The 25036-nt window shown below is 43.1% G+C and overlaps 1 protein-coding gene across 2 annotated transcripts in view; it reads left to right on the top strand.

Moving 5' to 3' along the window:
* LOC307230003 (integrin alpha-5-like) overlaps positions 1 to 25036 on the top strand; it is a 53668-nt gene that overhangs the window by 21769 nt on the left and 6863 nt on the right. For both annotated transcript variants that reach the window (XM_080000162.1, XM_080000163.1), the window contains exons 16-26: positions 1545 to 1600; positions 2122 to 2279; positions 3349 to 3486; positions 5828 to 5895; positions 11892 to 12042; positions 12123 to 12215; positions 12539 to 12618; positions 12724 to 12804; positions 12918 to 13023; positions 14835 to 14993; positions 22520 to 22627. In XM_080000162.1, coding sequence (XP_079856288.1) covers positions 1545 to 1600; positions 2122 to 2279; positions 3349 to 3486; positions 5828 to 5895; positions 11892 to 12042; positions 12123 to 12215; positions 12539 to 12618; positions 12724 to 12804; positions 12918 to 13023; positions 14835 to 14993; positions 22520 to 22627 — 1198 coding nt within the window. The remainder of the gene's footprint in view (positions 1 to 1544; positions 1601 to 2121; positions 2280 to 3348; positions 3487 to 5827; positions 5896 to 11891; positions 12043 to 12122; positions 12216 to 12538; positions 12619 to 12723; positions 12805 to 12917; positions 13024 to 14834; positions 14994 to 22519; positions 22628 to 25036) is intronic.

Genomic DNA, 25036 nt, shown 5'->3' on the forward strand with positions numbered 1-25036 from the left:
TTGTTTTTGAGTGTGTGTGTGTGTGTGTGTGTGTGTGTGTGTGTGTGTGTTGTTGATGTTGCCTTGGAAGCGAGAGGTGGCACGGACAGGAGAGAACAATTTGGGGAATTGGAGGAGTTGTGGAGAAGCAACAGAAAGAAGAAAAGGTGGAGGGAAATTGGGAAGGAAGTGCAACCCCCCCGGGGTTGAACGGAGTGGGATGGATACGTAAAACCTGAGACGTAACTGGTTTACCAAAATATTCCATAGCACCATTTAGGGCTGCCCCCAAATAGTCGACCAAACGTTAGTCGACAAGAGGAGTCTTAGTCAACCAAGTTTTATATCGCAGGAAAAAAATCCCACCATTCAGGAGCTGTGCCTTGTAAAAATGAACCATACAACCTACAGTTTATGGCTGGAAACATGTAGGAAACGCTCGAGGGCTTTTGATTTGAAACAAATTTTAACAAAAAATAAATGTTCAGTCTCCTTGCTGGTGGTTCAGACACATTCAGAAGAATAATTACAACTTTTACTGAGCTTTTGCCAGTTTAACGGGCAGCTCACTACATGCATGTGCGGCGCAGCGCTTGTAAATTAAAGTTATATTTTTATGGCTGGTTATAAGTTAATGTGTTGGTGTTACTGAAAAATTAACAAAATGTTCAGTACCCTTGCTGGTTGTTTCGAACACATTCAAAATAGGGATGTTCCTAACGACCCTATTGTCCCTGACGTTTAAATGGAAGTTTAAACTTAGACTAGTCTAAAAGTCTGAAAAAATATTGCATATATTATAATTGCCATTTGAAACTGTTGATCACATTCTTCAATAACCAAACCGTATTTCAAATGTTCCGACGGACTGGGGGGAGGCCGGCCGGTGGTGCACCCGAGACCCGGGGGGCCGGGCATGGGGAAGGTACAGCAAGTCCGTGGCCGGAGGGGTGCTGTAAAGCCGGCGGCCGCCTGTAGTCCTAGCTGGGATCTCAGAAGGGTGCAGCGAGTATCAGAGTCCGTGGCCCCTAATCAGGGGACGGCGACATCAGGAAAAGGATCTTCTGTACGCCACATTTCAGTGCAAATTATTTCAATATGTAGTGTAGATGTGTATATTAATAAAATAATAATTGAGCCTAATAAGTTCAACCAATGTCATATTTAACCTGTGTAATTAATGTAGAACAGTGTTAATGATAGTTAACACAGTAACATTCTTTCTCAGCCCTTGAACTCATACCATTTTCTGATTCCCCAAAAACATATATTTAAATAAATATATTAATATCATAAACGTGCAACTACAAATGATTGAACTGAAAATTAATAGTCCGCTAGGAAAATCTTCAGTCCGGGGCAACCCTAGCACCATTGCTTTACTGTGAATTTATATGTTCACACCAAATATCGCACTGAGTGAAAACACAGATTATTTACTCTTTGAATGTTTATGTATGTGTGCGTGTGTGTTTCATTTCCTTGAGTTGCTTGCCGTCTTCACTGAGAAACGCTCCATAATGCCCCCCTCCCCCTTTGTCCGGCTATCTGTCTTTCATCTATAGTGTTAGCCTCAGTTTTTGCCTGACGGCTGATGGAAAGCACCTCCCCTCTGATCTAGGTGAGAGACACACACACACACACACACACACACACACACACACACACACACACACACACACACACACACATACTCACACACACACAGACAGCTGGTCCCTATTACCTTGCTTTCTTTGTGTGGCCACAAATATGCTGGGACCGACTGTGGTCAATTTGGCAGCGGCGATTAAGGTTAAAGAACAATCAGGTGAATACAGGGGAATGTGGCGGGCCGCACGAGTTCAAAGGAGAAAGTTTGTTTGTGTTTGGGCCTGCGGATGCCTTTTGTGTACGTTCCTTGCATACTTTGTTGTCATGTGGGTGATGGTGTGTCTGTATACTACACATTACAGCAATAGCAGAGAAGTGGATTTGGATTTACTATATTTATCGTCTAGATACGATTGTGCTCGTGTGTGTACTCTATAGGTATTTGACACCCATATGCGTAAGTTTACGCTCATACATACACTTTTGAGTGTGTACCACATATTTTTCTTTGCGTGTTTGCCTTGATGTGTGTACACTGTGTGTTGGAAGGCTTTGTAGTGGAGGTGCAGCTCGACAGCCTGAAGCGGACGCACAGAGAGGCGGTGAGGAGGGCGCTCTTCCTGGACAGCCAGCAGCCCGGCCTGACCGTGATGTTCAGCCTGAGCAACGGAGGACGCATGTGCCACGACACAAAGATCTACCTCCGTGTGAGTAAAACACCTGGAAATAATGATGTTCGAGGTTCTTCATTCATGTTTCGCCATTCAATGAGTATTGGGATGTAGTGTTGAAGCTACTTAATTGAACTTGCAGGGTACGTTTGACTACTTTAAGAAGTCAATCTACAGTATATCTCCATCCATCCAACTTTTCATTGATCTATTTACCCATCCATCCATTATCCACCCAACTTTTTCTGCAATCTATTTCTGCGTCTGTCCAACCTTGCCTCAATTTATTTGTTATCCGTCCATCCATCCCTCCATCCCAACTTTCCACCAATCTATTTCTCCATCCGTCCATTCATCCATGCACCCATCATCCATCCAACCAACCTTTGATTAATCTATTTCTTCATCCATCATCCAAATTTCCGTCAATCTATTTCTCCATCCAGCCATGATTCAAATTTCCGCAAATCTATTTCTCCATCCATCCATCCAACATTCCCTATATGTATTTGTCATCCATCCATCCCTCATCCAACTTTCAGTGAATTTATATCTCCATCCACCCAATTTTCTGTTGATCTATTTCTCTATCCATCCATCCATCCATCCATCCAACTTTCTGTCAATATATTTCTTCATCCATCCATCTATCAACTATCTATCCATCCATCCTCCATGCATACATGCATTTCTTGCTTGGCTTTTTCATTGGCTCAGTCCGAATATTACATGCTGGAGGAATTTACATTTGATTAGATCACTATTAACTGCTTTTTAATTTTTTTTAATTTTGGTTGTAGAATATCAAAACATTGCCTTTATGCTCACTTCTTTGTGAATTTTCCAGCAATATGTAATTTGAATAAAGGGTTATACCCACTGGTAATACACTGGTATTTACCTGTTGTCTTCACTTATCTACTGAACTGCTGACTGTCCACTGGCAGTAAGTGGCCAAAGCTATGACGCCAAACCAGTGAGCTAACTGCATATGTATGTTTTAAATGAGTCAGGAGTGTTGGTTTTACTTGCAACGCCCTTTTACTTTCCCCTGAAAACCAGTTGGCAACATCATCTGACACATATACCACTCCCTGTGTCATAGAGTGAAGAGGAGTTTCGGGACAAACTGTCTCCCATTTATGTCAGTCTCAACTTTAGCCTGGATCCTGTCGCCCCGCGGGACGCCCACAGCCTCCGTCCCGTGCTGAACTATCAGACCGCACAACTGATAGAGCAGAAGGTATGCACGCTGACCAAAATGAAACAGATACTTGACTTTGAGGCTCATAAAGCAAAATGCTGTGCAAACAATGTAGAATTCATTAAAGTACGTTATCGCCCCTACTAAACTTGTCGACCATATGATCTCATTAAGCACACAGTATATTTGTCCACACTCTACACTGCAACATTGAGTCATCAAACACAATGAGTGTCAAATCATTTTCAGAAGGTTGTAAAAAAAAGCACCCATCAGAACTCAACGAGTGGTGGCAGTTTATACGCATACTGTGGTTCACCAGACGCCTCCGAGTTAACCGCTCACTTCACAGTGTTTGCCGAGGGCATCGCACCAGAGAGTCCGCAATAGAAACATTTACTTGAATGAAGACAGAGAAGGCCAGAGGCACCCACTTTAATATGTACCTCATATACTGTACGTGTTGGCAATTGGAGCGATTTGTGAACTTCATTTACATAGTTGAGGTGCAGTTACGAAACTTATGATGCAAAAGTACAAGGGAATGAAGTAGCCCAATCTACGTCAAACAGCGTAAGCAAAAAAGTATGGTCATCGAGGTAGACGTTCCACCCTAATAAGAGCTATAAGGGAATTACTAAACTATAGCAGCCCTCGGTCACCACAGCATGTTTTTTTTCCCTCATACATAAAGAAGGAGGGGGGTTTGTGTGGTTGACCGGCGAGTCATGGCTGTGCAAAAACACAGAGGGAGGACTCACGGCTCCCATTAGGGTGGAGCACCGAGAGCAGACATCTGGTTGTGGTTTGTTTATGTATGTTGCCAGTGGTCTCGCTCCGCCAGGCCAGACCCAGAGCCAGAGCCCCTAAGCACGTGCATATGTTTATGGGAGTGTACATCGAAGGTGTGTGTGTGTGTGTGTGTGTGTGTGTATTTGAGTGAGTGTAATATATGGATTGTTTCCTGAATTGGCAGGGAAATAAATGGGAAAAAGGTCTAGCGTCTACTCTTGGTGATTGAGTGGGCAGAAAGTGAGGTGAAGATGATGAAGGAGAGCAGATAAGCCATGATGGACCCTCCGGGTGTCAGTGCGCACATTACAGACTCTCGGTGTCGACTGACCGATAGCTCTCACAGCACAGGGTGGGACGATAAAGCAAGAGATTGACCCAACCCCCCGCTCCATAGAAAATAGTAGAACCATGGAGCTGGGGATGGTTCTCGCTCTCTCTCTCTCTCTCTCTCTCGCTCTCTCTCGCTCTCTCTCGCTCTCTCTCAGCTACATTGCATTCTTTTGGGGTGGTTGGGGGGCGACGAGCGTAATCTTTACCATATGTTTGGGAAATGGAAGTATGGTAACAATGGCAGCACGATTCGCCAGGCTACATAGGAGGAAGAAAAATGGAGGGAAAGGCTAGGAAAAAAAGGTAGAGGAGGAGGGGAATGAGGAAAGGAGACACATACAACCCTGCCCCACCTCCTCACCCCGAGTTATCTGTCCCGTCTCGTAGCACTTCGGAAGGGATCAAGACCCTGTGGCGTCTTGTGTTGTATACTGTAGAGAGTCTACAGACAGTCTCTCTTTTCATCCCACAGCCCTTTTTGATCAAGGCTCTTTTATTCACGCAAAAAACCAAAACACTCTGGCACCCACCGTTCCTCCTAAACCCGTCATTCACTCCCTAAACAGTCGGCGTCTTTTCTCTCATTTTCTTCCCTCTCATCTCGACGTCTAACATCCATGTCAGAAGTGCTGCACAGCTGGTGGGTAGCTTCTCTCGGAGATGTTTGTGAATACCTCTTGAGTCACATATGCCGTATATCTAAATGAATTCACAAAAATGCATTTTGACTTATTATTTTCTTTCAGTTATGTATTATGTACATACTGCTTCTGCATAGTCACATGTCTGTTATTGTTGTTGAATTACTTTCAGCCGTACGGGTAATTATGTATGATAAATCTAACTACGAACGAGAAATGTATGTACGAAGACCATGTATTTTTACTAACTAGCTAAATAAAGGATGTGGACTCACAGATTCACAGTGGTTTAACAGAACGTGAGAGAGAAACTTGTGATTTATTGGGACAGCAGAAGTAGGGAAAATGGACTCTTCCTATTGGACAACATCAGTCATGCTCCCGAGCACTGATACCCTTTTTGCGGTTATGTTTTTCAGTTCACCGCTAACTTGCAAATGTTCATAATTTCAAAGAGGGAGGGCGTTTTGGCCACTCAAATAGGGCCCGGGATACACAATACACACAGCGCAATCTCTCTCTCTCTCTCTCTCTCTCTCTCTCTCTCTCTCTCTTCTGTAACTTGTATTTTTCCCTGTCCTTGCATTTCATTCTCCTTTTCGTTTTCCTCCCAGACCCAGATTCAGTTGGACTGCGGTGAGGACAACATCTGTGTCCCTGACCTGAAGCTGGCTGTGTTCGGGTGAGGGCCGGAAATCAAGTGTTATTCAAATGTGCTTTACCTCATGTCAACAAACTCCAAATCCCCCCCAGCTGGCTTGCTTTTCTCCTGGATAGGTCCTCAATCATTCCGAGTCTGTTTCTTTTTCCTTACAGTAGAGAGAAGCAGGTGGGTAGTCAATAGTTATATGTGCAGTACTTTAATGATCTTCTGAAGAAAGTGCACGTCTCTGAGTGGATTTTGATGGTATGGTCGTTTTTGCCTTTCACTCAGTTACATTGTGGTCGGCCTCTTCTCACGCGTTTAGAAAAACATGTTTTTGATTTCGGTTTTTTCGCATCCTCCCTTTCCCTCCCGCCTTCCTCCATCAGGTTGGAACTTTTACCAGTAACAGCTGCTCCTTACTCTTTGTCAAGAACACAAGCACACACACACACAAATACAGTGAATGTGATTGTCGAAGTAGGAGAAATGAGATCCCTTAGAAAATGCTGCATGCCGTAATTTTATTGAAGTAGCACATTTTTAAACTTCATGCTACTATGAAAATAACTACTGGAGTTATTACTCGGGGTTACTGAAGGTAGCTAGTATTTGAGTACTAATTACCTTCATTGTGACCCAATGTCTTCCTACTCAAGTTGCAAACTTGAAAATTACTTTTACTTTTGCTTGAATCAAAATTATTAAGGGTCCAGCCCTGCTGCCATACAATTGTAATTATATGGCAGCCCCTTGATGTTATTGTAAGAGGAAAACAACTAAAAATTCTCTGAATTTTGAAGCCTAAAACTATCTGGAAAACCAACTTCTGCATAACACACGAACATGGTGCCATCTTGTTCAACCTCGTGGTTGAAGTTTCATCTAAATCGGTCCCCATACGGAGCAGATAATAGCAAAAAACCGACTAAAAATTGAGCGCCTTGCCAGTCTAAAAAATGTCCAACTGAGTAAGACCATCTGGAAGACATACTTCAGTGTAAGCTAGAAACACGGTTAAGGTGTTCCAAATTTGTCCGAAATATTCAGTTGGTCTGGTTAACTGACACATCACACGTGTCGTTCAAAATTGAACGAGATTTGATTAACAGTAAGACACATAATGACGTCATCATATTATTTACTAGAAATGTACAGATTCTGATTTAAAATGTCCAGTTAGACCGTGTCCAGGATGCGGAATGGTCCGAATCATTCTGTACTTGTTCAACGTTACCAAACTTTAGATTTATGTGTATATTTATATAGCGTCTTACCTGGTAGATGTCAGTAGATCTGTTAGATTGATATTTAAAATCTGTGGTCCACATGAGTCTGGCGGATTAATGGAAACATTTATTGGAAATAAGCCTTGAACTGTCGTCTGAGCGTCCCTCGAAAACACTGTAATGTGCGACTAAATGATGAGTTCAAAATACAAGGTGGCGTTGGAAAAATAGGCAGTTCAATGGTAATTATCCACAGAAATAAAACTAACAATTTAAATATCCAGTTGTCAAGGTCAGTCCCAATATAAAAAAAAAACAAGTACTAAAGAAACAAGACAAGCAACCAGGAGACAGACCAGGGGAGCCCAAGCTGCGTTCAAGTAAACTTGGAAATTCGTCCTGCGTTTCAGAGAACCCAGGAAACTGTAAAACGCACGCAACACGACTAAACCAGATATTATTATTATATTTCTCTATTGTTTTTTTTCAAAAGAAAATTTTAAGTTTAAGTGAATGGCACTCAAAAACCGCTAAACCCCTGCGCAGCGGGGATGAGGCCCCCCCCGGAGCTGACGCGGCGCGTCTTCCTCAAATGCCAATTTGAACTCAAACTCGCCCTTCTCCCAACACGAGCCAAGTGAGATCCGCATCCCTGCAAAAGAAGAGTGATTAAAGAAAGAATCTGTGATTTTCAGTGACGTCTGGTCTGACGAGAGCGTCCCTTGATCCCCTCCAAACGTCCCCGCATATAATCACATTGTGCGGATTTGGGAACCTTGGATTACTGAACCTCAGAAACCTGTAACACGTACCTAACATGACTAAACTGGATCCCGTGTATTGCTGCCTGCAGCTATATTTATTATCATTATTATAATTATAATAATAATAATATTTATTATTATAAGTAACTTTAAAGTACTTTTAGTATAGTACCTTTTTGTGTACTCTACCTACATCTAACGTTTAGAAACGCTATTCATAACTGTAGTTGTCTGACACGGAACAGCGTGTATATGGGTGGAATTAGACGACTTTGTTTACAACTGGCGACATCAGGCGCTGTTTTTCTCCAGCCGCTCCCCGTTAATAGGACCGTCACCTGACTTGAGCTGTTCTTATTTCTCACAGTTATTAGTGCTCGTCAATCATGCGTCTTTGTCTGTCGATTTGCAGAACACACACACACACACACACACACACATACACACACACACACACACACACACACACACACACACACACACACATACACACACACACACACACACACACACACACACACACACACACACACACACACACACACACACACACACACACACACACACACACACACACACACACAATGCTCCTTCCAGCCCCCCTCCTCCAGCCAACTCTGCTTGAAGGAAATGTTTTGCATTACACTGAACATGTGATCTTTGTTAGCTGCAGAAAGACAATCAGTGTTTATAAAAAAAAAAGACTGGAAACAACCCTCCCAATAAAAAAAGAAGAAAAAAATGAAACGGAATCCTGTTGTCGCCGCAGAACCAAAAGTTGAATGAGTCAGCACTTTCAAACTAACTCATCCATGTCGCGTATTAAAGAAAGTGGCTTTACCGCGGTTCTTTTGTTTTGGTAAAAATCCACTCGACGTTTAGCATTCGCAAAACCAAACCCCTTTTATTTTTAATATATTCTTTCACATCTGGGCCCGGCTGGTAGCGCGTGGTGCTTTGGCGATCGGGTATCTAGAGAGCAAGCGCGGGGGGGTCATTGTGCCGAGACTTCCAGCGTTTCCCCTGACCCTCAACCTCACTTCTGCCCTCAATAGAAAAATGAATTTATCAGCGGCCACAGAAATGTAGGAAGTGGGTGAGACTGGTGCCGAGAGGATTTATCACAACTCTTGGTATTTGGGGGTGATGGGGTGTTGGGGTGACGGTTTCCTGAGACAAATCATTTAGGGCCAGATGTGATTTGCGAACGCCCCCCCAATTGCAACCCCCGCCCCCCACCACCCACAAACAGACAGATATGTGGTAGGAAAGGCCGCCCTTGGGAATATCGAAACACAAGATGCTTTTTCTGGAAGCACGCACACACACACACACACACACACACACACACACACACACACACGCACACACACACACACACACACAAACAAACGTCCTCGGTGCATATTCCCTAATAAGCAATGTAAAACGCTGTTTACATGTTGGAGGTTCGGTCTGCGCTCAAATAGGGAAAGTAGAATAAGGAAATATCTAGTTGGATCCAAACATTACAGGCATGTAACAGAGACTGTTATTCAGAGTGGGCGGACTTGAATAAAGATCGATGCGATACTCAAAACACCGCTGGTGTCTTTGTGTTTTAGCAATAAAGTTAATTCTTTGGATTAAGTAACAGTGTTAAGCGTATGTACATTTGATGTGTAATAAACATGCTGTAATAAGCGCCGTGTAACTACAGTGTAATAGAAACCAATCTCAGAGCGAAGAGGAGCATGCAATATTCCCAAGTCCCAAAATGTTTCTATTACCTTCCAAATGTTGTGAAATTGGCTTTCGCTCAATCTCTGGGGATGACTGATTGATTGTGCTTTCGAAACAGAAGAACAAAAAAAAAAAAAAAAAATTTACAATCAATCATGGGCCAAAGATTGAATAAGAATGTGAGATTGGATTTCACGTTTAGAACTAATGGAAAATGCATGTCATTTTGAGACAAAGGAATATCAGTTGAGGCCAACTGGGTTACAACTATTGATGTTATGGTAATTCAATCGATTTCTTTCAGTATTTGTATTTGAATCTTTTTTTTTTTGGTATTTTTGAGTGTATGATAGAATTTTCTGGGGTTAATTTGCTGTTTCTGTGGTCGTATTTATTGTATAATGTGGAAAGTATTGAAAATGTAATATTTAGAGTTGAGTCACGTTTTATTTTGCATTATATGTCGCTATTTGAATGGTTATCTAATATTGAGACCATGTCCATCTAAGTGCTTCAAAAAACGCAGGTGTAACTAATACCGCTATACAGTTTCTTTAGTTTAGTGCTCTAGCTTTTACTCACTCAGTGATTAATTTCATCAATACTTTTACTTGTAATTAGGTAAAATATGCATGTGATGGTACTTCTGCATAAGTATGAATTTTCTAATCACTCATTTTTGTTCCCATCTGCAGCAGAATTATATTCAGTTAGATGTACTCAAGTAAGCTTTTCAAGAAATTCTACTTTTGAAAGTCGCCTTTAGATTAATTTACTATACTTTGCTTTGACCTGAGTATATATTCTTTATCGGAAGTAAAGCACTTTTACACTACATCATTACATCATTATTCTTACATACTTATTAGTTACGTCTGTACTCGCTACATTTTAAAACATGATTTTGTCTGTCATTCCTTCACATCTCATGACATATTCCATCATTTAGCAGACGCTTGTCTGAAGCATCATTGATCCCCTTGATTATTTATTAAATGGCTCTGTGGAATACTCGGTTCTGATTGGTCAATATCGGGAATCAGCCGCCAGTTATTTCTGAGTATTGACAGCTGTCTGTTTATAGTATAAAGACCATTGTCACGGGCAACCACCTCTCCATCTGGATTCACGTCCCTCGTATCACTCTTATCACTCCGCCCACATGCTAATGCTAACATTAGCTCGCGAGCAGCAATGCAAGGGTCACACTGCCGGCCACAGGGCTGCAGTGCGAAGCCAAGCAGCTCTCGTCTCGTCACCATACGGCAACACTGCCGGCGACGGGGCTTCTCTGCCGTTTGTGGGCATGTCAGCTCAAAATCGACTGGCTGTTGTGGGCGCGCCAAATATTTCAAACCTCTCTCCTTTTCTATATGTAATATACATTATATAGGTAGATAGTGCCATGTGTACTTTTTTTTTATAAAAATGGTGGAGCTGTTTAGAAAAAAAACTACCTACGTTAATAATCTGGCCAGCCGTCCTTTAAAATAAAGAATTGTTGGTCCTCATTTTATCGATAGTTTAAGGGACGTTTTTCATTTGAAAAATTGGAACAATGCAGTGGTCCGAGCGTCCATTTTCCAAGGACCAGTGCCATTGAAAGCGTATCTTCCTTTCTATTGGCTGTCGCCCCGCGCTCAGTGCTGCTCATTTGCATAAAGTTGCTTAAAAAGATGCTTCCTTGTCGCTGTGAAGCCGTCAGCTCGTCGCTGGTCGCCACTCCGCCCCTTGCAGCTGGATGACCATAACACTACATAGAAACTACAGAAGACTTGAAGAGTTGAATGCGGTTATGTCCAATTTCACATTAATAACAGTAAACAGGTTAACATATGTCATATGTAGGGCAAAGGGATTTATTTTTATAAAGATTGGCATACTAGTTATAAAATCATTTCAAATCAATATTCTGTCTCACTGTATTCTTTGATTTAGTAAGTAGCCATGAAATAAGCGCGATAATAACCCGTCAGGGGTTATTTTCCAATAATGACCCACTGACTGCACATTATCCCTTACATACTCTCCCTGTTGTTGTAGATGTTTTCATCTCTAACCGAACTAGTGTAGTCAAACAGTTACCAATAACGACTGACACATTGTGAAAACGTCACCCTAAACGGCATTCTAAAGAGCTTTAAACCACTTGCTTGAGCGCTAAGCTAAAAATGAACCATTTGTTGCCATTTTGCGATTTGATTCAAAGTGACAATACTAGAGAAACTGTTTGTGTGACTCGATATACTATCTTCCTTTCAAGTTGCTATCTGATGAACTTCTGACACTGGAGTTATTACCATTTTACTCTGGTCTCCAGCGACCGGACGGAGGTGTACCTGGGCGACGAGAACCCGCTAGCCCTGACCTTTAGTGCCAGGAACCAGGGGGAGGGCGGAGCCTATGAGGCGGAGCTCTACGTGGTTCTCCCTCCGGAGGCCGACTACAGTGGCATCGCGCGCAACAATGCAGTGAGTAACGCGAGTAACCGATCACCAGAAGGTGTATAAGTGGACTCAATTCATCGTGATACACTATTTTTCTTTTGTAGAGCCTATCACAGCTGACGTGCAGCTACGAAGCAGAAAACCAAACTCGCTACCTGGTGTGTGACCTGGGTAACCCGATGAAGTCCGGTACCAGTGTAGGTGTTAACAAAGCAAATACGTGCTTACGATGTGTACAGCATGAGTGTTTACTCACCAGGAGCTTCTTTCCCTTCATAAGGGAAAATGTTTTTTCTTGGTCCTTTTATGTCAAGCTCCTATAGATTCTGGTGTTCAGAAAATGTCCATTGTAGATCGATCATTGCTATCCATGCAAGTAGAAAAATGCAAAATGTTCAATGCCAAGAAATCCTATTTTTCTTTTTATTTTACATCATAACTCATTCATTCAATTAATTTAATTAATCAAATGCACCTTTCTGATTAATTTACATCCCATTTCCTACTGGTGAAATCCCAGTTGTGGGCAGGTCTCCGCTTCACCGTGCCCCGATTAAAGGATACTCACGATACTGTACAATTTGAGCTCCAAATACGAAGGTAGGTAGTTACCGTACATGTCCTCAATATGTAACCCTTATGGATCTAAGGTGATGTGTAAGGGAGAAATCTCCAAACTGATTTATTTTTCTCATTCTATGGCAGCAAAAATGAGAACAACTCTCAGAGTGAAGTGGTGCTGCTTAATTTGGGAGTGGCCATAGTGGCAGATGTCATCGTACAGGGGTGAGGCCTCAGCATGATCTACAATGGAGGACATGGCAAATGCAGTATACACCAATAGTTACCGCCATCATTAGAATAAAAGTGTCCAAAACCTAAATTTGCCTCCATCGCAGAGTCTCCCGGCCGGACAAAGTCCTCTTTCCTCTCCCCCATTGGAGAGCCAGTCACAACTTGCGGGAGGAACAGGACGTTGGCCCTGAGATCCAGCATGTCTATGAGGTACAGCAACCCAAAATGTGTAGGAAAGGAACTGTGGCAGTTTCGCCTACCACACGCCACTCAAGTGGTGTTTTGAAAGACCTCCGGCACAGAGACACAGACGACGGGGTTTCAGACACATAGTTTATCGTAGAGAGTGGGCTAGGTGGAATAAGCCCAGGAGCAGATGGCCACGTGTCATGACAAGGGTGTATGTGGTTGATGGGGGTTTTACCTGTTGCTCCTTAGACTAACCAACAATCAACAGTATGCAGCCACACTGATCCTGGGCCCCAATTACCTAGACCCAGGACAGGTGTGGCTAATCAAACCAAACCATCCCCACACCACATATCCCCGACACCAAACTGAGGCCAGGGAGAATCCCTGGTGGAAGCCTACTCGCCTCCACCAAGCAGAGAACAAAAAAAAGAAAAAGGGTGACCATATCTAAAAAGGACAGACTCTGACACAGGGTTACTATACCTTAAATTAATACAACTCTGGACTCTGAAAAAGGGTTCCCATACCTTGGACAAACAAATGTCCAAAAAAAAACTGGTTCCTTTCCTGGGGACCTGGTTCCCTGGAACAGTATGGTCTACCGGTGACCTTCCCCCAGGGCGACAACAGACCGCTCCTGAGGTGTTGTCATGTGGAGGTGTGGCCAGGCTTGGCTGTTGTGGGGGCTGCTTGGAGGGGTGGCCTGGCTGCTGCATGGTCCAAACGGTGGCTGCTGAGCGGTTACCCATGGTGGTTGCTGCGGCTGCTTCTCCCCCGGACGCCGGACACCCTGGGTGCTGCTGCTGCCAGTAGGGAAAGGGCTGGTGCTGGGTATCTTCCCAGTGCTGGAGAGTCCCTGTTCAGGTGCCAGTGTGGCAGTTTCGCCTACCACACATCAACCAATGAGCAACAGGTATGTAGCCACACTGATCCTGGGCCCGAATTACCTAGACCCAGGACAGGTGTGGCTGCTCAAACCACGCCATCCCCACACCACAGGAACATTTTTGGTTCCAAATGGAAAGTTTCAGACCATGGTTGTTTCTCTGCATCCTTACATCTGCTTGTAACCACCCATCTCTGACTATGGAGGGTTTTGGGTATTTTTCCTAATTTAAGCCATTGTCTGCTACTTGGAATGAATGAAGAACCTTTTAATATCCCAGAGAACCATATTGGGAACCTGACAAACCATCTTTTCCATGAAATTTATATTACATTTCATGTAATATAAAAAAAATGTATGTGTCTCTATTCAATTGGATTTGTCAGAATCAGAATGAGTTTATTACTGTAAGTACATTTTCATATACAAGGAATTTTCATGGTTCAGGATTGGTGCGGACAATTTGCATAAAAAAGTTAAACTTGTTTTAGTCTGGAAAATAAATGTATATTTGTATGTATGTATGTGTGTGTGTGTGTGTGTGTGTGTGTGTGTGTGTATGTGTTTATATATACATACACATGTAAGTTGTATTCATATTATTATTAAAAAAAAAAGAACTAAATGGAATGATAATAATAATAATAATAAAATAAAAATAGCCAAATATACACAAATAGCCAACATTTTATATTAAAATATGCAGATTTTTACCATTGAACATTTGTTACCAGCATTTTTGTGTTTTGGTCTTTCACAGTTCTGTTGCTTTGTGAGGATGTGGGCATGTGTGGGAGAGAGCGTGTGGGTGAGAGTCGGGTTTATTTTGTCGTTGTTCTGTTTTGCAGTTAATAAGTGAGATGTTTGTGTTTCTCTCCTATACCCACACTTACTCTCTCTCTCTCTCTCTCTCTCTCTCTCTCTATGTACCGTTCTCTCACAGTTGTTGAATAACGGGCCCAGTATGATCAGCCAGTCCACACTGGAGCTCAGGTGTCCTCTGAGAGCCCAGGGCCACGAGTTGCTCTACCCTGTGGAGGTTGTCACCCAGGGGCCGCTCAGCTGCTCCTCCAACCAAACCTTCAATGCACTGAAACTCAAGGCAAGGACGAAACAAGCACATTAGATGACACCATGACACCATTTAGCAGACCCACAAAGGAACTTACAATAAGTTAGTAGTTGAACCGACTTGACCGCACAGTCTTGTAAGCAAGGGCATTTTAATTATTTTTTTGTGGTCGACGACTAACAACAATTTTCGTTGATTAGTCGACTAGCGATGACATAAGCCCCCGCCCCCACCCCCCCCAACATAGACCATTAACCACACGTAAAAACAGTTACCAGTACATAAATAATGTAAGTACAACAGGTGCTATTTAAAATTATTATTTCATTTTTCCAAATATGCCAATCAGAGATGACAAAACGAAAATGGTGAAAATTGCAAATGACTTTGCATCACAGTAGTAGAACTGTGGTAAGACAGCTTCATCCCACACAACGAGCACTCTACTTTTTTCTCAAATTGAGTAAAATAACGCCACACTTCACTGACTCTTGCTGCCATTATTCTCTCATACAGTACAAGTACAGTCTTCTCTGTGCTACACTTATTAATCATTAATAGTTTCACAGAAGTTGACGTCACTGCCCGAGTCGTCTCATCAATTAGTCAACTAATTTTGCCCATCCTAAGTAAAAAGTTACTTTGGTTGAGACTGTTTGTTTTTTTGACCCCTTCAGGTTATGACTGTTCTTCTGTTCCTTTTGTAATGCCAATACTGATTCATTTACTGCGGCGTCTATTCACAGGGAAAGTCTATGTTTACACCTGCACGAAGAGAAATTCCCTGTGCACCTTGCCCTGATTCTCATATTATATGATGTTATTATATAATATTATTATCACAGAAAATAATATTTTGGTTTTTGATAATTAAAAAATGAAATAGTATTATCATATTGTAGTCTTGCATAGGATTCTGGCAGTTCCTGATGTTCATGTATGGGAAAAATGCATTATATTCTATTGCTGCAAATGGTTATATATCTATATACACATATATATATTTGTTTCCGTGGTTTGCAGGAAGAGTGGGGTGCGAGCTATGTGTGTAGGGATGTGGCCGGTGGCTGCGATCTTGCCGTCATGCTCCTGCCTACGCGTGCTTCATGACTATCATGCATTTGTAATACCACTCATACCAGCTTAGAACACATACACATCCACACTAATCTTACTCCAAACATCACACCACCAGACCAGGGTTTGCGGTGCAGGAGGGGCGCTGGTGGGTTGGTGTGGGGCTGTGATTGGCCAAGGGGGCAACCGGGTGGGCCCCCTGACGGCTGTGTTCAGGTCTTGTTGGCTTGCCCCTGGTGGCTTCCTGCTGCGACCTGGCGGAGTTCTCTGCAGCCCCGCCAGGTGCTTTCGTGGGGCCCCTTGGTGGCTGCTTGCTGTCGTGGATGTGAGTTGCGGTGTGGGAGGCGGCGATCGACCTTACTCCTGCTGCGCAGCTTCTATGCGGCGGGTGTGGCGAGCGCCCCGGGTGCCAATGGTCGTGGAGGGGACGCATATCTGGCTGTCTGCTGGCGATGGCAGGGCTCAGTTCACCCCAGCCTTATTGTGTCTAGTGTGGTGGAGTGTCGGCCTGTCAGCCTGTCGTCCGCGGGGCCCGGCTCCAGCTGTGTGGTTCTGTTGAGAGCTACCACTTCCGGTTCCGGTGACTTCTTCGCTTGTGCGCTGTTGCTGCTGCTGTTGCTGCTGTTTTTGCTGCTGCTATTGTTGCTGCTGATGCAGTAGCCGCTAGTGTTGTCATTGCTGCTGGTGGTGTTGTTGCCGCTGCTAACCTTATACCTAAACTTAACGATCTCTGACCTTATTCCTTAACCTAATCATCTCGAACATTATACCTAAACACATGATTCCCTAAACTTATACCTAAACTTTACCATATCTAACCTTATACCCGAATTTAAATATCTCTAACTTTGTACCCCAACTCAATGTCTCTAACATCTCTAACCTGAGTGACTTTTCCGATTCCGGTGAGAGCTACCACTTCCGGTTCCGGTGAGGTCTTTGCGTGTGCGTTGCTGTTGTTACTCCTGCTTTGGTTTTGCTGTTGTTGCTGCTGGTGTTGATGTTGCTGCTATTTCTGTTGCTGTGGTTGTTTCTGTTGTGATATTACACTTAGAGGATCATAAGAAGGGTGTGTTTTCGGAGAGAGAGAGTCAAAAGGATCTCCCCCCTGAGGTCTGATTGAAAACTTGACCAGTAACTTAGGGTCGCTAATTAAAGGACGGTGACTGGATTAAGATGAGATGGTGCACACAGTTTAAATTTCCGTTTCCGGTGAGGGCTACCACTTCTGGTTCCGGTGACGTCTTTGCTGTGCTTTACTTCGTTGAGATGAGATGGTACACACTGTTGACTCAATACAGATGAGGAGATTTCTAGTTCCAGTGAGAGCTACCACTTCCGGTCCCGGTGACATCTTTGCTTGTGCGCTGTTGCTGTTTTTGTTGCTGCTGTTGTCTGTTGCTGGTATTGTCACTGCTGGTGTTGGTGCTGCTAACCTTATACCTTAACTGGTGTTGTCGTCGTTGCTGCTGCTAACCTTATACCTAAACTTAGCTCTCGCTTACCATAGACCTCAACTTAACATAACCTTATGCCTCGACTTAACCATCTCCAACCTGAGTGACCTTTCCAGTTCCGGGTGAGAGCTACCACTTCCTGTTCCGGTGACGTCTTTGTGTGTAAGTTGCTGCTGTTGTTGTTGCTGCTGGCGTTGATGTTGTTGCCGCCGTTGTTGTTTCTGTGGCTGTTGTTGCTGCTGTTGTTGTTTTCTGTTGCTGCCACTGTGGTTGGAGTCGCTTTTATTGTTGTTTTTGTTGTCTTTGTTGTTGCTGTTGTTTCAGGGGCATTCTTTTGTAATGACCAGCTGACAACTATGTTCTCTCTTTCTTTAATTGTATTTCTTTGTAAAGTGCATTGTGTTGCCCTGGTATGAAATGCGCTCTATAAATGAGGTGTTTTCACTGACTTTTGAGTGATGAGTACTTGTCTCCACTAACTCGTTCACTGACAAGCCCCTCCTACCTGCTACTAGCTAGACAACATGTCACTCACACTATTGTGCAACTCTTATATTAACTGTATGTGTGGAAATGTACCAAGTTAATTACTGTATAAACCTAGCCCTGTGATCAAAATAAACCATTTTGGCCCTTATTTCAACTCAGTACTCACTCTCCCAGCCCGGAGCCCACCCCATGCCCTGAGCTGATTGGCCCTGAGCCGACTGGGTGTGGGCTGCAAGAATCACTCGCTCTCCCAGCCCGGCCCGGAGCTGTAGTCAAGGTTTGACTCCGAGTCCGAGCTGAGTGACTGAATCACTCACTAACCCAGTACTCATTCTCCCAGCCCAGAGCTGAAGGTCTGACTTGGGCTGCACAAAATCACGCACTCACTCACAAGTTCCATGCCACAGTGACAGTAACCATCCATGAATTTAAATTTCTCCCTTTTTAGTAGTTTACTACTACTCATCATAAAATCATAAAATTCATAAATCATAAAATAAATAAAATTCATGATCATAAAATTTTAATTACGTACATTTAAATTTAAATTAAAACAAATTTAAAAATAAACGTTTTGCCTTTGAGAACTCTTGGTCTTTGAGTCTTTTATCACAATGATATGCATCATTTTCCTGTAGCAAACGGTGGCCTGATAGTGTGATTCAGTGGGGACTGGGAGTGGATGGAACTCAATGGTTCAGCAGGTGCGAGTGAGTGACTGGATGACTTGATAGTCGGCTGTCAACTCGAGTTGAGCAGCTCTGAGTCTGACTCGTTGCTTGTGAGTCGTGAGTCAGTGAGAGAAGCTCTGATTGGTTGAGTGCTTCTTCTGAGCAAGGCGCCAGGAACAGTGGCGGGCTTTTTGAATTGACATAGTGGTCACACCGTGTACAATTACAACCCGGTCCGACAGAGGCCCAAAAAGCGTTTTTCCCGCACACAATCATTGGAAAAGGAGTGGCTGTAAAAACAGTGGATACGTATTTTGGAGCGCCGCAACCTCCACGAAATGACTCGTTTCACTATCAGAATTTGATCCATTCGGTCCGATAACATTTGGGAAGTCTAGAAGAGCCGCATGATTTAAATATTTTTTCCGGTGCGCATGGACTATGGGGGCACGTAGGGGATTCCCCAAGCTCTGGGTGACTGACTTGGTGACTTGAGTGACTCATAAACGTGACCCTCTTTGGTGAGTGACTCAATACAAACTTGAGTTAGCAAAAACAGTGGAACCTCCCATCACTAGTAAGGTGTCTATACGGCTGCAGGACTCATGGGTGGCTGCGAGGCCTTTTCCACTGCTTGGAGGCCCTACAATATAGTTCTGCCCCATACACCAGTTCTCATTGGGACAAGTCCCGTGCAGTCCCCGGTGGACACATCACACACACACACACACACACACACACACACACACACACACACACACACACACACACACACACACAATCACACACACACACACACACACACAACACACACACACACACACACACACACACACACACACACACACACACACACACACACACACACACACACACACAGGTGTATCATCACAGGCACACACACTACCAGCATCCATCCCGAATTTACAAAGAGTGGCATTGCAGGTTGAGAATTTGAACTCCACTTGCAGATTAACTCTGTCTTGGATGCAATGGTATAGAAATACCCTGTGTTGTATGCCCAGCATGCTGAGAGCACAAGTGTAAAAAAAATTATAAAAAAGTGGTATCACAGGGGCGTTGTTGAGCTGGCCATGGAGTAGGACGCTTTGGTTTGAGTTCCCGCTGAACTTATGTTTTATTTTAAGTTAATAAGCGCTTTTCATTACAAAACATTGTAAATTCTGCCCCGACCGTATTTCTAAAAGTCAGATGATAGTCCACCCGGATTGATGGCGTCAAATCTGCGCAAACATAAATTCACCTGACCATCCAGTACTGGGCCCAACGCCGCCCCGACATCAAGTGCCACAGGCCCCCCCGCTCAAAGGACCCTGCCACTGCTAGACAAAAGCGGACATTTCGGCGGTGATATAATCAAAACTGAAGAATTTCTCTTCCTCAAGAGTGAAGTACAAGAGGTAAAAATAGAAAAAACAAACAATACGGTGCGATCTGCTATGAGATAGCCAAAATGAAGACGACAATCAAAGAGGTGGAAGGCGGACTGTCGACATGGTCAGACGAGGTGGCAACTTTACAGACTACGGTGACTGACCTGAAAGCAGGGATGACAGAGCTTCAAGCGAAATGTGACGACAAGGAGGGAAGAATGAGGAGATGCAACATCCGAATACCGGGGGTAGCTGAGACGAATGAATCGAGCTCTCCTGCATCGGTTTACGCGGACGATATGTTACTGTATATTTCGCAACCCCTTTTGAGTCTCCCCAAATGAATGGTCTTACTTATGAAATTTGGCAAAATATATGGCTACAAAGTTAACATTCAGAAAAGTGAGCTGATGCCTCTTGGTGCTGATCGGATGCCTTTACCCTCGTTTCCCTTCAAAATCAGCCCTAAGAAATTTAAGTACCTTGGAGTATGGGTTACACATAACTATAAAGATCTATATGCAGCCAACTATTAGCCCCTATTATCTAATCTGAAGCAGGACATCGAGCAATGGGACCCCCTGCCTCTTTCTCTGGGCGGAAGAATTAATACAGTAAAGATTAACATATTGCCTAAATTTCTGTACATATTCCAGTGTCTCCCGGTCTTTCTAACAAAATAATTTTTCTCCAAAGTAAATAACCAAATATCGACCTTCATTTGGAACAAAAAAACACCCCGAATCAAAAGAAGCGATGGGAGGGATGACACTCCCAAATTTCCTGTATTATTATTGGGCATCCAACATAAGAGCACTGCCATACTGGGTGAGAAATTATGTCACGATCCCGACTGGACAATGCTGGAGGGGGCGTGCGTTGGGTCCACCTCTCTAGCAGCCTTATTGTGTTCTAAATTACCATTCACACATTTCTAGCTTCACTTCGAATCTGGTTATTATACACTCAATCAAAATATGGAATCAGTTAAGAAGGTCCTTCTCCCTTAAGGATCTGTCGCAAGCTGCGCCAGTTACAAAAAAAACGTGTTTATCCCATCTGCGATCGATGAGGCCTTTGCTACCTGGCCTAGAAGGGGTGTGACATCACTGTCCAATCTACTAGTATATATCGATGGCAACTTTGCCTCCTTTGAGCAGCTGGTGCAGAAATGTAAAATTCCCAGATCACACTTTTATAGGTACTTGCTCCAGAATTTTGAAGCCTCGAACTCAGATTTCTTTCCATCATGCCCCCCCCACCTGTCTGTAAGACTTAATCTTTAACTGTAAATCAGTCACAAAATGGGCTATAAGCATAATTTATTAATTACTCGACACATACATTTCGACACCCTTGGACCTCCTTAAAAATAAATGGGAAACAGACTTAGATGAAGAAATCTCAGATGAAACTTGGCCCAAAGTAATACAAGGAAACTTCTCCTCTTCCATATGTCTCAGGCACGCCGTTATCCAATTCAAAATTGTACACCGCATGCACTGGTCCAAAGTCAGACTTTCTAAGATCAATGCCGACATAGACCCCACGTGTGATCATTGCAGGCAGGCTCCAGCCACTCTGTGGCACATGTTCTGGATGTGCCCAAAACTTCACATGTTCTGGCAAACCATCTTCGACACTTTCTCTGGGGCACTGGGAAGAACAGTGGAGCCGTCTCCGTTCATTGCACTCTTTGGTGTGGCCCTGGTAGACATCCCTCCCAGTTGGAGGGAGGTAAGCATGATGGCCTTTTCTACTCTCTTGGCCTGTAGACTGATACTGTTTAAATGGGAAGATCCTACTCCACTGACATATAGTCATTGGATCAGGGAAGTCATGTCCCATCTTAAATTGGAAAAGATTAGATACACTGTCAGAGGGTCTACTCGGAAGTTTTATACTATTTGGCAGCCTTTCTTAACCATTGTTGAGAATATGGATGCTACCAGCACAACAATTTAACCAATTTTAATCTAGTTTTTTTCTAATTCTTTCTTTGATGTCTGGCCATATATGATGTTCATTGTGTTTATGTCTGGTATCTGGAGGGTGGGCGTTAGGGGATTTGTTTAAGCTTCTTTTTCTGTTGGTCATGTTTGGACCTGTTATATAATGTGAAAAGCAAAATAAAAATACTTTGAACAAAAAAAAAGTGGTATCACAATTCAAACTTTCTGTTTTGGGGGATTAGTATTAAAATATGACATCACGGTGGCCTGTATGCGATATATTTTGTCTTTTTGGGGTCCAGGTTCTCCTCAATTCTTTAATAGCTTTTAGTTTTCCTTTGGCCTCAGAGCACGTGTTTAGACATGCAAACACTCAGAAAACAAACACACGCTAATGGGCACTACGCGCTACACTACAGACATGCTTACACACACACACACACACACACATACTGTAAGCATTTTGAGCGTGCCGTCCAGTGTCTAATGAGCCTATTAATGCCTATGTGTGTGCAGCTACTGCCTCCGGCCACAGAGCAGCCATCTTTGCTGAAGGTCGTCACCGAGCACCATGTCCACAAGAGGGAGGTCCACAAGAACCTTCTGGACGAACAAGGGAACCTGGTGAGTCACCAAGGATGGGTGGGGACACAGACCATAATTTGTTTTTTTTGTTTGTTGATACATAGTCTTTACTGCACTGTCAGAATCTAAAAGTGAAGCTTCCACGTCACCAAAGCCTTTAGGTCTCCCCAATCCGATTCTTCTGCTTTTTCCTTATTTTCGTACCTGAACTGTTCTCTACCGCTTCTGAAGTTTACAAGAAAACACACAGCAGTGTATTTTCTCTGTTAAATTAAGTGGAAGCCACTTGGGTTTCAGTGTTTATAGCAGCGTGCTTTGAGCTCTGTGTGTAGTGGCGTTCCGGTTTTAAATTCTGCATTTTCTCAATTACTGCATGGCCGAAATGGGCTCTTCATTTCTGTGTTTTGTGTCTTCAATCTCCCCGGCGGGCTCGGCAGTACAGTAAATTAATTTCAAAAGTGCTGTGAAACCTCATTAGCCCCGCCGGATCGGAGGCGGAGGCAGCTGTGAGAGCCGAGTTACAGTGATTGGATTAAAATCTGCACAAAAGGAAGTGGTGATATGTCGAGCAAGCTCTGGCTCATGTCACACGACTGTTAACATAACTGGTTGTGAGATGAGTTCATTATGGTTTGTGAGTCACTGGTTTATCCCTTTAAGGCTCTGGATAAGCACAGCAGGTTTTGACTGCCGTATTCTCCATATAAATGATATGCATATATACATATATATATATATAAATATATATATATAAACTACCTTTAATTCATTTTTTAATCTGTAATGTCTTTTAGTTAAATGCTCAATAACACCGCTACAATGTATTCACGTTTTTTTGTCGTTTCAAACTTAAAACTGTGTTAACTTGCATACATTTATGCAAAATAATTTCTGGATTTAAGCTTGAATCACACAGAATGTGTAATCACACCCGACAGTCGCCCCCCCGCCTCATGTAGCCGACGAATGAATGTCTGAGGTTTGCATCACAAAACACTGTATGTCAAGTAAAACGTATGAGCTCGTTTTTTCCAGAAAAACAGCAAGTAGTTTGAGCAGCTGGACATTTCCATATTCCATGAATGAGTTGAAATGCACTTTACAAACACTATATGAAAACTCCATTCATCTAGTGTTTGTAAAGTGCAGCAAAGTGCAGTTTGTAAAGAAGCATTTATTCATCGTGAATATGGTGACATCCAATGTTATATGATAATAATTAAAGAGGAACTCCTTCGTACACAAGTTGATATAGATCTCTGAGGTCCCCAAAACATGTTTTTGAAGTTTTTTGCAGAAAATACCACCTCAGATAATGCATTAGAGCAGCGGTCGGGAACCTATGGCTCGTGAGCCAATTATGGCTCTTTCGATGACAGTATATGGTTCACAGACAATTTTGAGCTAAAATTTTTCATCACAATTAACAAGTAATAAATAATTATTCTGTGTCATTTCAAAGTAAAATAGGTAAGAAAAGTTACAATTTTGAAAATACAATTCAAAATATAAATGTGGCGGACAAAGGGGCGTAGTCAAGCACCGGCTGCACACCACAGAAAGTCTCCGGGGGCCTTTTACTCAGCGCCCTGCCCCTCCTGGGTTTCTGCTCAGGCGCCACTTGTGGGAGTCTCTGGCCACAGGTAAGGGTTTAGGGAGGGAGACGGAGGCTTTCCGGCCGTGGTGCGCCGACATGGCGAGAATTTTATTGTTCATTTCAATATGAGGCACGCAGGCCACGATTACATATATCACTGAGGATTATTGTAATAATGCTGGATAATAATGATCCTCTTGGGCGCAGGAGGAATGGCGTTCCACTGCTGGGCTGCTTAGGAGCCTGTGCGCCGATCCCCTCTGTAAGACAGACAAACATTAAGAAAACTCCCTGCCTCGAGCCGGACCAATCAGCTGAACACAAGTGGACAGAAATGGAAAAACTTCAATATGTATGTGACAAATAATCTCTTGAACTTGAACTTGAAGACCAGCTGATTCTTAAAACTTGGAAGGAGCTTCCCGTCACATACCACACAATGCAGCGTGTGAGTATTGCCGTATTGACCATGTTTGGCTCTACATACGCAGGTGAGCAGTCTTTCTGGCATCTTAATGGAAACATTAAGAGCAAGCTACGCTCACGTTTAATTGATGGAAGCCTCAATGCAGCATGAAGCTTAACCTCACTACGTATGAAGCAGACTACAAGGCCATCAGCAAAACCATGCAGCACCACAAGTCGCATTAATGGTTAAAAGTATTTCATTTATTATTGGTTAGCTACAGTATAACAACAATATTATGAAGAAGAATAAAGGGAAATGTATTATATATAGCGCTTTTTTAAGTACTCAGAGATGTGTTATATGTTAAAAATGTATGCCTTACTTAAAAAATGCATGCATTAAGTTGCATTTAATTTTATTAAATATTATATGGCTCACAAGG

The sequence above is a fragment of the Zeus faber genome (genome assembly GCF_960531495.2).
Source record: "Zeus faber genome assembly, chromosome: 5".
Classification (NCBI taxonomy): Eukaryota; Metazoa; Chordata; class Actinopteri; order Zeiformes; family Zeidae; genus Zeus; species Zeus faber.